This window comes from Panthera onca, chromosome F2, assembly GCF_046562875.1.
Source record: "Panthera onca isolate mPanOnc1 chromosome F2, mPanOnc1 haplotype 2, whole genome shotgun sequence".
NCBI classification, from domain to species: domain Eukaryota; kingdom Metazoa; phylum Chordata; class Mammalia; order Carnivora; family Felidae; genus Panthera; species Panthera onca.
Genome location: NC_138356.1, coordinates 334,147 through 349,338, shown reverse-complemented (window position 1 = coordinate 349,338; position 15,192 = coordinate 334,147). Strand labels below are relative to the sequence as shown.

General features: G+C 36.2%; 1 protein-coding gene and 1 long non-coding RNA gene across 8 annotated transcripts in view; one reads left to right on the top strand and one right to left on the bottom strand.

The window, feature by feature from the left end:
• Positions 1-15,192, bottom strand: part of SPIDR (scaffold protein involved in DNA repair) — a 487,671-nt gene that overhangs the window by 312,280 nt on the left and 160,199 nt on the right. For 5 of the 6 annotated variants that reach the window (XM_060610477.3, XM_060610479.3, XM_060610481.3 and 2 more), the window contains one exon: positions 1,078-1,322. In XM_060610477.3, the coding sequence (XP_060466460.3) occupies positions 1,078-1,322 (245 nt within the window). The remainder of the gene's footprint in view (positions 1-1,077; positions 1,323-15,192) is intronic. The other variant, XM_078441888.2, reaches the window with a different exon arrangement.
• The window catches only part of LOC132664034 (uncharacterized), a 71,668-nt gene that overhangs the window by 31,210 nt on the left and 25,266 nt on the right, over positions 1-15,192 (top strand). The window lies entirely within an intron of this gene.

The window sequence follows — 15,192 nt, the reverse complement described above, 5'->3', positions numbered from 1 at the left end:
CCTATGCCATTGGGTTCTCAATATGCATCACATCCTCTGCCTCATTATTTAAACATTTCCTAAACATATCCAAAACCTGTGCTTTTCATTGCCACGTTTGCTCTTTCTACCGAAACTCCTTTTTCCTTGAATCTCTCTACTAAGTTTACTTTTGTGGCACTGCTTCCCACAAGTTCTCACTTTCATTGAAATTTTACTTTCATTGTTTTGTTCTAATTTAAAACACAAAGAGACCATGTATTACACACGGTTGGTACATGGCTCTCATAAGGCACATCCTGAGCCCTTTTCCATGCCCTGCTCCACCCACTATGGCCTGGCCTTTGTGGTTCTCCATACACATACCAGCTGGTTTCTTATCTGCATCTTTGCTCTCTTGTACATCTTTGCATTTGCAAGTGTTCCTTTGGATAATCTCTGTAACTGTACTTGTAAAAGTAATTTGAATATATTTATTTCTGTTTTCCTCTTTATAACTTTTTCAAAAACAGAAATAGTCATTTACTTGTCTTAATTGTCTAAGTATCTGGAACACTGATGCTCAATAAAATTTGATAAACTCTAACAACCCACCCCACTAAGGAAAGCAGTCATGTAAGCTGTTATGACTGAAACAGTAAATGCTTGACTTAGATAAACAGTTCCCTAACTCATCTCCAGAAATTAGAACTTCTATAATTGCTTATTGAACTTAGAGTTCTATTCTGCCAATTTTCCTCTCCAAGTAAACAAGTTAAGTATTTTTAAGTTAGCCTTTTAGGTATTTGGATTTTTAAAAATTTTATTTATTTATTTTGAGAGAAAGAGAGAGCGAGACAGCGAGAGAGCAAGAGAGGGAGAGAAAGAGAGAGAGAGCAGGGGAGGGGCAGAGAGAGAAGGGAAGAGAGAGAGAATCCCAAGCAGGCTCTGCACTACCAGCACGGAGCCCGATGCAGGGATCAAGCCCATGAACCAAGACCTCAGCTGAAACCAAGAGCTGGACCTTAACCAACCAAGCTACCCAAGTGCCCCAGGGATTAGATTTTTAAAGAAAGATAACAACTTTCTAAACAAGTATTTAAAGAGATGTAATTTAACCTTAGAAGCTTCATCTTTGCTGATGGTCCTGGAGTCCTGGGAAACATCTGCTTCTGGGGCGTGTACAAAATGGTCTCTGCAGATTTCACCTTCCGCCTTATTGGTCTCTCCATCACCTCTCTAACATCAGTTCCAAAATCCATGTGGTTTTTGGGAGAGGATTCTGAATCAATGAACAAGACATTTTCTGAGTCATCTTCCTTTTCACTATCTGATGAATATTCCAAAATTTCTGTAGAACTTCTCTGAAAAAAAAGTAAGAGAAATGCAATTACATTTGGAGAAGTCTTTATTCAAGTACATATTTACATACACCTGTTATTCCATTCTCTTCTGTTTATATTCATTGATATAACTTTGTAAATACAGTTATTTGTAGGTTAAACTTTTATTTTGACATGAGTTCCAAAGTAAAAAAAGCCATATACACAAAGACAAGAGAGTGTTAAGCCAGTTGTAAGCCAGATATTATCTCATAAAATCCACCAAATTCAGTGCAAGTATTTCAATCTTCCTTTGGTAAAGTAAAAGAAATGTGCCCCATATACAGTCAGTCTCAAAAACTGAACTAGTAAATGGCTGATGATAGTCACTGTAATCTAACATCTACTGGAAAAAAGTATTTTTTGGATTTTGAAATTTAATGTGAGATAAATAATGCTATTTGTAACAAACCAAATACAAAGAAAATTGCCTCTTCAGGTGTAAGCTTACCAAAGGATTCTCCAAGGATAAAGACAAAAACTTGACTTTTCCAGCACAATTCCATTATAATATTTTCAAGAGACGAGTTTGAAATGGCTAATAACAACTGTACTTTTTAAGAATATGAGTTATTGCCACTTTTTCCTACCATTTCCTAAAATGTTTTTTATTTTCTCCTACTCAGAATTCTAATTACAATTTTTTTTGAAAACTGGTTATAAAAAAAAAATAAAATGCTTTTGCAGTGTCTCCCCACCCCTCCCCACCCCCCGCCAAAAGAAAAGAAAACTGGATTAAAAAACAGTAGATCGGATCACATAGCCCATCCTGGAGAGAATCAAAACTTTTTCTATGATGACTTCTGTCTTTGCCTAGACACACACTAAAATATTTAAGTGTGGTATGTATTTTATTTTCCCAGTACTTGGTTGTACAGGTCAGTCCTGTTTTGTTCTAATGATAGCAATAACTTATCCTTTGACATTCTAATTTTCCAGCGTATTAGTAACATTTTCTAATGGAATACTCATACAAAATTTTAAATTTCTTAAATGTAAACAGTACATTCAGTTGAAATGGATCTTCTGTACCTGGTCAGTTTGTAGTGTAGGCATAGGATCCCTCATGAGGAGCCCTATTTTGACAGATCAACAAGGACTGTGTCCCTAGCACTATAGGAGACACTTGGCTAAAGAGAGTGAAGAGAATACAAGTACATGAGGGTTACTATCGATGGTTACAAGTGCATGCATGTGTGAGTGTGCAGGGTAGCACTAGAATGTTCATCATTTGCTAATCTATGTAAAACAAAAAGTTTATTACATTTGGCCTTTTATGAAGATTTTATACCTAAATCCTTATTTAACAGCTTAAAAAGGATATCATTCATCCATACACCTCCAAAAACCTGCCTGGGTAGTCACCTGTTCCTAGATACATTTAAAATAAGAGAAGTAAATGAAAAAAACTTCTCAAACATAGAGCTTAGTTCCACTATCCTTTTCACAATCTCAGTTGCATGCTTAAATTACTGCAGGTAGCTGATAACCCATTAATAAGCACTAAAGTCACATGTTTCCCAACAACACAAATTCTGAATATATATTAACAGTAGGCTACAAAAAAGAACCAAAGCAGTTTAGACTGAAAATTAAGTTGTTTTACACTAAAACTTTGCATACATTACTTGAGAACTCCAAACTCAATTCATCTTTTTGCTATGAAAAGTCTTTTAATACCCTCAAGTTTTACACTTCATCCTAGAGCAGGGTTTCTCAACCTCAGCACTACTGCCATTTTGGGCTGGATAATGTGTGGGGGCTCTTTTGTCCCCTGTAGAGCTGGTTAGCAGCATCCCTAGCCTCTACCCACTAGATGAGAGCAGCATGGTCCCACCAGTCATAACTATCAAAAATGTCTCGAGACATCACCAATGTCCCCTGGGAGACAAAATCACCCCCAATTATGAACCACTATCCTAGAAAAATGTCAGCAAATAACCAACCACATTTGGTCTGTGCTGGAGACTCACATGCAGAAGTGAAGGCAACACGGCGATTCATGGGGAGGGAGGGTCAAAATGAAATGAAACAGTACCCCCTTCTCTGTGGGGAAACATTCCAAGACCCTCAGTGGATGCCTGAAACCATGGATAGTACCGAATCGTACACAGACTATACTTTTTCACATACACGCATACCAGTAATAAAGCTTAATTTATAAATTAGGCACAGTAAGAGATCAATAACAGTAACCAGTAATAAAATAGAATTATAATATATTATAATAAGATTTATGTGAATGTGGTCTTTCTCTCAAACTCTTATTGTACTGTACTCACCTTTCTTCTTATGATGATGTGAGATGATACAATGACTACTTAACGAGGTGAAGTGAGGTAAATGATGTTGGCCTGTGAATGTAGCATTAGGCTACTAATGACCTTCTGATGATAAGGCAGAAAGAGTATCATCTGCTTTCAGACTGTGGTTGACCATGGGTAATCAACCACGGAAAACAAAACCACAGACAAGAGGGACTACTATAGGTATAAAACAACGTGCTAGAAGTATTGCAACCAAAGTACTGCTCAGGCTCCATGGGGAACATGTAAGAGTAACAAAAAATCCAGGGAGGGCACAGGGAGAAGGGAAGAAGAGCCACCACCTAAAGCTGAATGCTAAGTGTAAGTTAATCAGGCAGAGAGAAGAGCATGTTCCAGGGAAAAGGAACAAGAGGAGCACTAATAGGAGGCCAGAGAGAACACAGCACATGCAGGAAAACCTACAAGCAGCAGTAAGAGAAAAGGTTGCACGAGAACCGTGCAAACCATAGCAGGGCATCTGGCTTTAATCTGAGGTCGTGAGGGAACCACTGGCAGTTTCCACAAGGACTAACAAAATCAGATGTTAATATGGAATGATTATCCAAACCACATTCTGAATAACAGACTCTAATATGGGAGAGGGAAGGTACTAAAGCCTGCCAGTGGGAAAGCAGTTAGCTAGAGGGTCTTCATAATCAAAGCAGAAAACAGAGGATGTGAGTGGGAGTAAGAACAGGAGAGGTGCACTTGAAAGAAAATGAGGGCAGAGATGTAACTATACTAGAGGATTCTCACACGTGAAAAGTCAAAGTGAAGGCAGACTCAAAGAAGACCCCAAGCATGTGTTTGGGCAACAAAAAAAATGTGCTCACCCAGAAAGGGATTTGAGGAAATAATCTGGAGAGGGGTAGCTGCTAATATAATTTGGTTTTGATATGTTAAGGTTGTGATGTCTATGGAATAGCTGAGGTAAAATTGACCAATAGGCAGTTGTCTTTACGGGTCTGGAGTTTTAATAAAGTCATGTGGGATTTAAGAATCATCAAAATAGAAACTGCATGAAAGTATGTCAGTTGGAAAAGACTGTCGCTGGAAATTCTGTAAAAGTGAGAAGAGAAGGTCCAGGCTGGAACTGTGGGAATATTATCAACATTTAAGCTGAATTCAGATGAAAAGAGACAGAAAAGGGTTTGGGATTTGAGAAAAAAGTGATTGCACAGATACAAGAAACCTATGGGACCTTGGAAATTGTGTGCTATGAAGAATAAATGGGGAAAAATGGTCCAGTAACTTTGGAAGACCATTGGAGATTTCTTACTAAATATATTCTTACCATACAACCCCACAATCACACTCCTTGGTATTTATCCACAGGAGCTGTAAACTTATGTCCATGTAAACACTTGCACACAGATATTTAGAGCAATTAATTACTCATAACTGCCAAAATATGGAAGCAACTAAGATGTACTTCAGTAAGTGAATGAATAAATTGTGGTACATTCACATAATGAAATATTAGTCAGCACTGTAGGTAAGTAAGCTATCAACCCATGAAAAAACACAGAAGAACATTAAATGCATATGACTAAGTAAAAGAAGCCAACCAAAAAATGTTATATAGTGTATGATTCCAACTATATTACATTCTGGAAAAAACAAAATTATGGAGACTACAAAAAGATCATTGGTTGCCAGTGGTTATGGGCAGGGGCAGATGAATAGGCAGAGCAAAGAGTAATCTTAGACAATGAAAATACTCTGTATGATATAATGATGGATATATGTCATTATGCATTTGTCCAAACCCACAGAATGGACAACACCAAGAGTAAACTTTAACATAAACTATGGACTTTAAGTGATTATGATGCACCAATGCAGGTTCAACAATTGTAACAAATGTACCATTCCAGTAAGCAATGTTGATAATGGGGGAGGCTACACACGTGTCAGGGCAAGAGGTATATGGCAAATCTCTAAACCTTCCTCTCAATTTTAATGTAAACCTAAAACTGCTCTAAAAATGTAAGTCAAAAAACCAACAAAAAAAGGAATAAATGGAAGGTGAGGTGAAAATAGGAGACCTGAAAATTCTTCCAGGAGCTTGGAAATGCATATTTTAATTGCTTTCAAAGATAGAAAGGACAGCATAAAAAGACACATTTGCTCAAGTATGCACAACTTGTATGACAAAATTGAAGTTAAATAATTAAAATAAAAATGTACTCCAGACTCTAGTCTATCCTCCAACCACAGCCACAAAATTTAAATGAATTTCCTCAAGGAAGAATTCAATAGCAGTAAGATTGGTAAGATTTAGTAGAAGTTTAGGTAGTACTTTAGAATTTCTTGGCATCAATCCATGACAATCAATTTTAAGTAGTTTTGATTTAGGCAGTCACAAATTTAATGAGAACTAGCGAATATGTAAGAATACATTGAAAGCCTACTACCCACATGCTCCCTAAGCTGCTAAAGCTAATTCAAGGAAATTTTCAAGTCTGTCCTTGCTTTTGCATATTTGCAAATCAATTTCAAAACAGAAATAAGTAAAAGCCAAACTAAAAATTATAAAGCAATATATGGATAATTCCAGACTCATTGGGCATATAGCAGATATATGAGTGGAAAAGAATGATCACTTGGGGTAGCACAGCTTAGAAAATCTTTAACCAATAAAAGCAGGATTTGACCCCAACACTGTCTCTGCCTCAGCCCTGTCCCTCACTAGCTGATTACCCTAGGCAAGGTACTTAATCTATAAGTTGGAGATATAATAATGCCTAACACATTAAGCATTTAGTTAATGTTAGCTATTATTTTTAGCCCTTCCAGTAATTAATTCAAGAATTTGTTTTAAATTTTATGTTTTTAAGCTTGCATTTATTTTCACATAGTTTTTTTCCTTGATTTGTAAGAGGATCTGTATATAAAGGACAATGAGGAACACAACAAATGTCTTTAGCAGCCAATCAAACACACAAGCAATGCCTTAACCAGCAGAACAATTCATATATTCTTCATGTAGGCATTTCTGAGAGAAAACAAAAAAGGAATAACACCTTTAGGAAAAGATAAATAGAAACTATCACTTTAGCATATCATATTTTGAGCTCTCTTGAGCTGATAATCCCTGAAGAATGTGTACAAAGTCTCTTCACAAGGACACAGAGAGGAAATACAGCACCCCAGACACCACCTGTTTTGGCCCAAGCCTATCAGTAAGGAACACATATTCTTTCAGAAAGGATGGTGTGTGCATGTACACACATGTGCATGTGGGTGTGTGCATGCACATGTGTGCAGAGGTGCATGTGTGCATGCACTGGGAGAAGGGGAAAAGACAAAGTTAGGTCGGAAGAGCCTGCAGTTCATAAGCTTGTTTACATTTCATCTTTATATTACAGAATTGGACTAATGGGAAGGAAGAGCTATGAGTTTAGAACAAGAAAGATGATTATGAATTGCACCTCAGCTATTTGTTTTGTGACTTTGGATAAGTATCTTCATAGACTCTCTCATTTCTCAGTTTAAGCTTCCAAAAATGAAAAATTCTTTTAGAAATATTAAAAGAATTAATGATAATGGCTATTTATGGGGTACCTGGGTGGCTCAGTAGGTTGAGTGTCCGACTTCGGCCCAGGTCATGATCTCACAGTTCGTGAGTTCAAGCCCCACGTCAGGCTCTGTGCTGACAGCTCGCAGCCTGGAGCTTGCTTGCATTCTGTGTCTCCCTGTCTCTCTGGCCCTCCCCAGCTCACAGTCACACTCTATCTCTGTCAAAAATAAATAAACTTAAAAAAAAAAAAAAGACACTGGCAAATCTCTAAATGTACAAAAGTATTAAAAAGATATAAAAATACATACACTAATCACCCTATCACCCTATGTCAATATTAAAAGGATACAAATTTACCTTCACAGTTTCTTTTAAATGATGCAACTGAAATTTTATGTATCTCTTTCTGCTCCTCTTTTCTTCCTTCCTATAGATATCTCTCTCCTGCACTTGGTATTTCATTAGCATTCTACTTTCTCTCTCTCTCTCTCTCTCTCTCTCTCTCACACACACACACACACACACACACCCTGATTAGTATTCTTTTTCAAGTTTTTAAATTGTATATAAAATGGTGTCTTCTGAACACAGCTCTGAATAACCTATATTTTTTTGAATCAATATTCTGTTTTTTTATATTTATCCACGTTTACACATGTAGTTCTATTTCAGTGCTACCCAATTAAAGAAGCATAAGTAATTTTAAGTTTTCTAGTAGCAACATTAAGAAAATACAAAGAAACAGGTGAAGTTAATTGTGATAATACTTTTTACTTAACCAAATATATCAAAAGATTATTGTTTCTTGTCAGGGCTCTCACCAGAATCACTTTTAGAAGCTCCCTCACTGTACCTCAAAACTCTTCCAGTCTCTATTCATTACACAGTTTGAAAGCCACTGACACATTCCAAGCTATTTGTTATGGCAGAATCCCCCCTCTTGGTACCAATTTCTGTCTTAGCTCAGGCTGCCATAACAAAACACCATAGAGTAGGTAGCTTAAAAAAACAAACAAACAAACAAACAAAACCATTGATATCTGTGAGGCTGGAGAATCTAAGATCAAGGTGACAGTCAATTTGGTTGCTGATGAGGGAGCTCTTCCTAGCTTGCAGATGGCCACTTTCTGGCGGTGTCCTCAAGGAGCAGAGAGAGAGAGAGAGAGAGAGAGAGAGAGACATCTCCCTCCTGTCTCACGAGGACCCCATCACCAAATATTATCCCACTGAGAGAGCTTCAACATATGAATTTTGGGGGGGGGGGGGGGGACAAAATTCAGGACATAGCAATCTTCTTCCACATTTTTTAAGGTTTTTATTTTAATTCCAAATAGTTAACAAACAGTGCTATATTATTTTCAGGTATACAATATAGTAATTCAACAATTCCCTATATTACCTAGTGCTTATCACGACAACTGCCATCCACATCACCTATTTAACCCATCTCTCCACCACCCTTTCCTCTGTTAACTGCCAGTTTCTCCTCTAATGAAGAGTCTGCTTCTTGGTTTGTTTGTTTTCTCTCTCTCTCTCTCTCTCTATTTTCCCTTTGTTATGTTTCTTGAATTCCATATATGAGTGACATCATATAGTATTTCTCTTCCTCTCACTGACTTTTTTTACTTAGCATTACACTATGTAGCTCCACTCGTGGCACTGCAAATGGCAAGACTTCATTATTTTTTATAGCTGAATTAACATTCCATTGTATATACACACCACATCTTTTTTTATCCATTCATCAATCAGTGGACACTTGCACTGCTTCCATGTCTTGGCTATTGTAGATAATGCTTCTATAAACACAGGGGTGCATGTATCCCTTTGAATTAGTGCCTTTATATTCTTCGTGTAAAAATCCAGTAGTGAGATTGTTGAATCATAGGGTAGAGCTATTCTTAACTTTTTGAGGAATGTCCATACTGTTTTCTATAGTGGCTGCACCAGTTTCCACTCCCCCCAATAGTGCAAGACGATTCCTTTTGCTCCACATCCTCACAATCATTGTTTCTTGTGTTGTTGATTTCAGCCATTCTAACAGGTGTGAAGTGTTATCTCATTGTAGTTTTGCTTGTATTTCCCTGATGATAAGTGATGCTGAGCATCTTTTCATGCATCTGTTGGCCATCTTGATGTCTGCTTTGGAGAAATGTCTTTTCATGTCTTCTGCCTATTTTATAAGTGAACTATTTGTTTTGGGGAGTTGAGTTCTTTATATATTTTGGGTACTAACCCTTTACCAGATATGTCATTTGCAAATATCTTCTCCCGTTCTGTAGACTGTGTTTTAGTCTTGTGATTGGCTTCCTTTGCTGTGCAAAAGTTTTTTAATTTGATAAAGTCCCAATAATTTTTCCTTTGCTTCCCTGGCCTCAGGAGACATATCTAGAAAAAGTTGCTACAGCCAATGTCAAAGAGGTTACTGCCTGTCTTCTCTTCTAGGATTTTTATGGTTTCAGGTCTCATATTAAGGCCTCCAATCTATTGTGAATTTATTTTTGTGTATAGACTAAGGAAGTGGTTTAGTTTCATTCTTTTGCATGTAGCTGTCCAGTGCTCCCAACACCATTTGTTGAAGAGACTTTTTCTCAGTAGATATTCTTTCCTGCTTTGTCAATTGGCCACTGATTAATTGACCATACAGTTGAGGGTTCACTTCTGGGTCCTTTATTCTGTTACATTGATCTATATGTCTATTTTTGTGCCAGGACCATGCTATCTTCGTAATGTAACTGGAAGTCCGAAATTGTGATGGCTCCAAGTTTGCTTTTCTTTTTCAAGATTTCTTTGGCTATTTGGGGTCTTTTGTGCTTCCATAAAACTTTTAGAATTATTTGTAGTAGTTCTATGAAAAATTCTGTTGGCATTTTGATAGAGATTGCATTACATGTGTAGATTGCTTTGGGTAGTATAGACATTTTGACAATATTTGATCTTCCAATCCATGAGCATGGAACGTGTCCACATTTCTTTGTGTCATCTTCCATTTCTTTCATCAGTGTTTTACAGTTTTCAGAGTACAGGTCTTTCATCTCTTTAGTTAGGTTTATTCTTGGTATCTTATTATTTTGGGTGCAATTGTAAATGGGAAAGTTTTCTTAATTTCTCTTTCTCTTTGGAAAGTATAGAAATGCAACAGGTGTCTGTACACTGATTTTGTATCCTGTGACTTTATTGAATTCATTTATCAGTTCTAGCAGTTTTTTGGTGGAGTCTTTTCTACATAGAGTACCATATAATCTGCAAATGGTGAAAGTTGGACTTCTTCCTTGCCAATTTGGATCCCCTTTATTTCTTTTTGTTGTCTGATTGCTGTGGCTAGGACTTCCAGTACTATGTGGAGTAAGGGTGGAAGGGTGGACATCTTTGTCTTGTTCCTGGCCTGAGGGAAAAAGCTCTCAGTTTTTCCCCATTAAGAATGATGTTAGCTCTGGGTTTTTCATATATAGTCATTATGTTGAAATATGTTCCCTCTAACCCTACTACTTGAGGGTTTTTATCATGAATGGATGTTACACTTTTTCAAATGCTTTTTCTGCAGCTATTGAAATGATCATATGGTTCCTATCCTTTCTATTATTGATGTGATGTATCACAGTGATTCATTTGCAAATACTGAATAAATAGCACATGATAGTGGTGAATGACTGTTTTAATGTATTGTTGAATTCTGTTTTCTTGTATTTTGTGGAGAATTTTTGCATCTGTGTTCATCAAAGACACTGGCCTATAGTTCTCTTTTTTAATGGTATCTCTATCTGGTTTTGGTATGAGGGTAACTCTAGTCTCAGAATGAATTAGGAAATTTTCCTTCCATTTCTGTTTTTTGAAATAGTTTGAGAAGAAGAGTTCTTTAAATGTTTGGTAGAATGTGCCTGTGAAGCTTACTGGAACTGGACCTTTATATGTTAAGAGTGTTTTAAATTACTGATTCAATTTCTTTGCTAGGTCTCAGTCTGTTCAAGTTTTCTATTTCTTCCTGATTAATTTTTCAGAATTTACATGTTTCTAGGAATTTATCCATTTCTTTAAGCTTGTTTAATAGGCATATAATTTTTCATAATGTTCAAATTATTTGTATTTTTGTGGCATTGGTTGTTATTTCTCCTCATTTGTAATTTTATTTATTTGGTTCCTTTCTCTTTTCTTTTTGATAAGTCTGGCTAGAGGTTTATCAAATTTACTGATTTTTTTTTTTCAAAGAATAAGTTCCTGGTTTCATTGGTCTATCTTTTTTTAAATTTTCTATAGCATTTATATCTGCTCCAATCTTTAATAATATTTTCTTCTTTCCACTGGTTTCAAGTTTTGTTTGTTGTTCTTTTTCTAGCTCCTTTAGGTGTAAGGTTAGGTTGTTTATTTGAGATCTGTTTTGCTTCGTGAATTAAGCCTGGGTTCCTATAAACTTGCCTCTGAGTACCATTTTTACTGCAGCCCAAAGGTTTTGGACTGTTGTGTTTTCATTTGCATTTGTTTCCCATGTACTTTTTTACTTCTTTGATTTCTCGGTTGACCCATTCATGGTCTTTATTGGAGTTTCTCTTGTGTTTGATTTCCAGTTTCATAGCATTGTGGTCTTTTAGAAAAGATGCATGGTTGACCTCGATCTTTTTGACATTGTTAAGGCTTGTTTTGTGGCCTAGTATGTTACCTATGCTGGAGACTGTTCTATATGCACTTGAAAAGGATGTATATTCTGCTGTTTTAGGATGGAATGTTCTGAATATATCTGTTTAATTCATCTGGCCCAGTGTGTCATTTAAAGCCATTGTTTTCTTGTTGATTTTCTGTTTAGATGATCTACCTGTTGATGTGAGTGGGCCGTTAAAGCCTCCTCTATTATTCTATTATTTTCAATTAATTCTTTTGTTATTAACTGTTCCATGTATTTGGGTGCTATGGTGGGGTGCATATATACAATTGTTAGATATTCTTGTTGGATTGTTCCCTTTATTACTATATAAAATCCTTGTCTCTTGTTATAGACTTTGTTTTAAATTCTATTTTGTTCAATATAAGTATTTCTACTCCTGCTTTCTTTTGACATCCATTTGCATGATAAATATTTGTCCCCTCACTTTCAATCTGCAGGTGTCTTTAGGTCTAAAATGAGTTTTCTGTAGGCAGCATACAGATGGGTCTTGTTTTTTTTATCTATTCTGTCACCCTATGAGTCTTCTGATTGGGAGTTTAGTACATCAACATTCAAAGTAATTATTGATAATATGTATTCATTGTGATTTTGTTTTGTGGTTGTTTCTGAAGATTTTCTCTGATCCTTTCTTGTCTTTCATAGTTTGCTGATTTTGTTTAGTGATATATTTGGATTCCTTTCCCCTTATTCTTTGGATATTTATAGTGGCTTTTGGTATTTGATTATGATTAGGTTTGCATATAACTTCTTCTGCATATAGCACTCTGCATTAAGTTGATGGTCATTTAATTTTGAACTAATTATTTCTGTCTCTCTCTCTCTCTCTCATACGTTTTTGGTATATGTTGTCATATTTTACAACCTCTTATTTTGTGAGCTCCTTGACTTATTTTTTTACAGACATATTTTTACTGCTTTTGTGTTTCCTACCTTCATACTGTCACTTCTGATCTCTCCTGTCCACTCAAAGAGTCCCCATTAATATTTTTGCAGGACTAGTTTAGTAGTCACGAACTCCTTTAGTTTTTGTACATAGGCTATCTGTCTTTCTCTGACTGACTTATTTCACTTAGCATAATACCCTCCAGTTCCATCCACGTTGTTGCAAATGGCAAGATTTCATTCTTTCTCATTGCCAATTAGTATTCTACTGTACATATAAACCACATCTTCTTTATCCATTCACCAGTTGATGGACATTTGGGCTCTTTCCATAATTTGGCTATTGTTGATAGTGCTGCTATACATAATTATATAATTTGAAACAGTTTCTTAAAGAGCTTGAAATCAAATAAATGAGATATTATAAGCATGGCTCACATTAAATGTTCCAAATGGGTGAAGAACTATTTCTGTCCGATCTGAAACCAGCATAGATACTGAAAGAGATAAAACCTATACCAGGTCTCAAAGCATTGGAAAATTCTTAAATGATGAAGATGAGAAGAGAGAAGGAAGAAAGAAGAAAGCACATAAGGCAGTAAACTACAATGGATATTCAAGATATATAAAAACAAGTCTAGACAAACGAAAGTTTACAGTTCACACTGGGAAGCAAAAGATAATAAGAACAATATAACCCTACAGATTGTGTGTGTGTGTGTGTGTGTGTGTGTGTGTGTGTGTGTGTAGAGAGAGAGACAGCACACACGTTCCCTTACATAAAGACAAACCAACAGATCCATCATCCATGGGAACATGCTCTAAATTCATCATTATGATGATGAATTTGGGCAAATTCATTCACATCCTTTGAATGTGGCTTCTTGGTACCAGTAACTGATCTGAGTGAGTGGTAAAGTCCATGCATTCAGACTTGTTTCTATTCCCAACCCCACTAATGAAATGCTCTAACAAATTAAGTTTTGACAACATCTTCATGTACTGAAAGTAATTCAATACACTAAGTGTTAATTCTTTTTTGGCCTACTACTTTAATAATCACTATTCTAAAATTGTTTGGTAACCAAACAGTGCTAATTAAATACGACAGAGGAAGAGTCAGTTGGTTCAAGTGAACCAAGAGGCCAAATTTCTTGCCACTAAGGATAGTGGTGCTACTAACTGAAATAGAGAACACATTCAGGAACAAAGAAAGGGAGAAGAAAATATTATTTCCAAGACAGGGAGTTTTAAATGATCACAGAACTAGCACAGAGAGAGCCATCTGGCAGGAGGCTGAAATGCAGCTGCTTAGCAAAAAAGTCACTGGAGAAGAAATGATCCAAGACTCTGATCTTTAAAATACCTGTGTTGTGGACATGGGTGAGAACAAACCAGCCACAGCATTCATCCTCCTGAGCTCCTTGAACATGAAGGTATATTTATGTGATTGTAGCCTCATCATAGAGGCAACCTCCCTCAGGTTGCATGATAGGGACCACAATGACTCCATGACTTCCATTACTTTCAGGGATTCTTTATTTTGATACTCTTTAATACTGTACAGCAAAATGAAGAATAAAAAGACCCCACTGTTTCTCTCCTTTAAAATCTGCCAGTTATTTGGTAATGCAAGCAACATTTGGGCAACAGGAAGAGTTGGGATAAAATAAGAAGCATGTACACATACTTAGGTAAACTGATTTAAAGAATAGTAATAAAAAAAATCCTACAATTTTCTAAATAGGTGGATATTCCACAATCACTGTCTTTTTCCTTTAAAAATATAAATTTTAAGTAACTATAATAAATTTTAAACAATGCTCTCTGCAATTCATCTGATAACCTTGAAGCCAACTTAATCCTATCTACAAATTTCTTCATGGAATGCTCAGGAAAGATTCTTGTTAGTGATATCCCTGAATAATTAAAGAACTACCCCTGAACTGAAGTGTCCCAATTTCTTGATTTGATGTAAATCAAATCTAAATCTAAATGCATGTCTACATGAGTAGGGTCCTCTTAGATAAAAATTGTGTCTACTAACAAAATCAAAAAGCAGAAGATAAGCAGATTTAAATAGTGCCTCCGTGGTAAATTTACAATGACAAATGAAACAAATCGGCCAGGTAAAAAAACACTGCTCTCTAAAATTTAAAAATTAAAGCTTTTACTTCTGAACTCACCAAAAGCAACAGCACAATACTGGTAATAAATAACTACTTCTTTATTTTTAAATGACACCTTTATAGCTACTTACTCACTCAGCTGGTAAAACAAAGAAAAGGAAATAGGAACTAAACTAAAATCACTCTTTCAGATAACCAACTATAAGTCTAAACGGCTCACCTGACTCATATTTCATGCAAAACAAAAGTCCCAAGCCCTTGTTTTCACAGCCCAGATGAGAAGGTGTCCATGAGAGGAAGGGAGGCAGGCTGGGAGTGGGGGTCATGGAAGACCCCTCGTATACCTGCAGGTGAG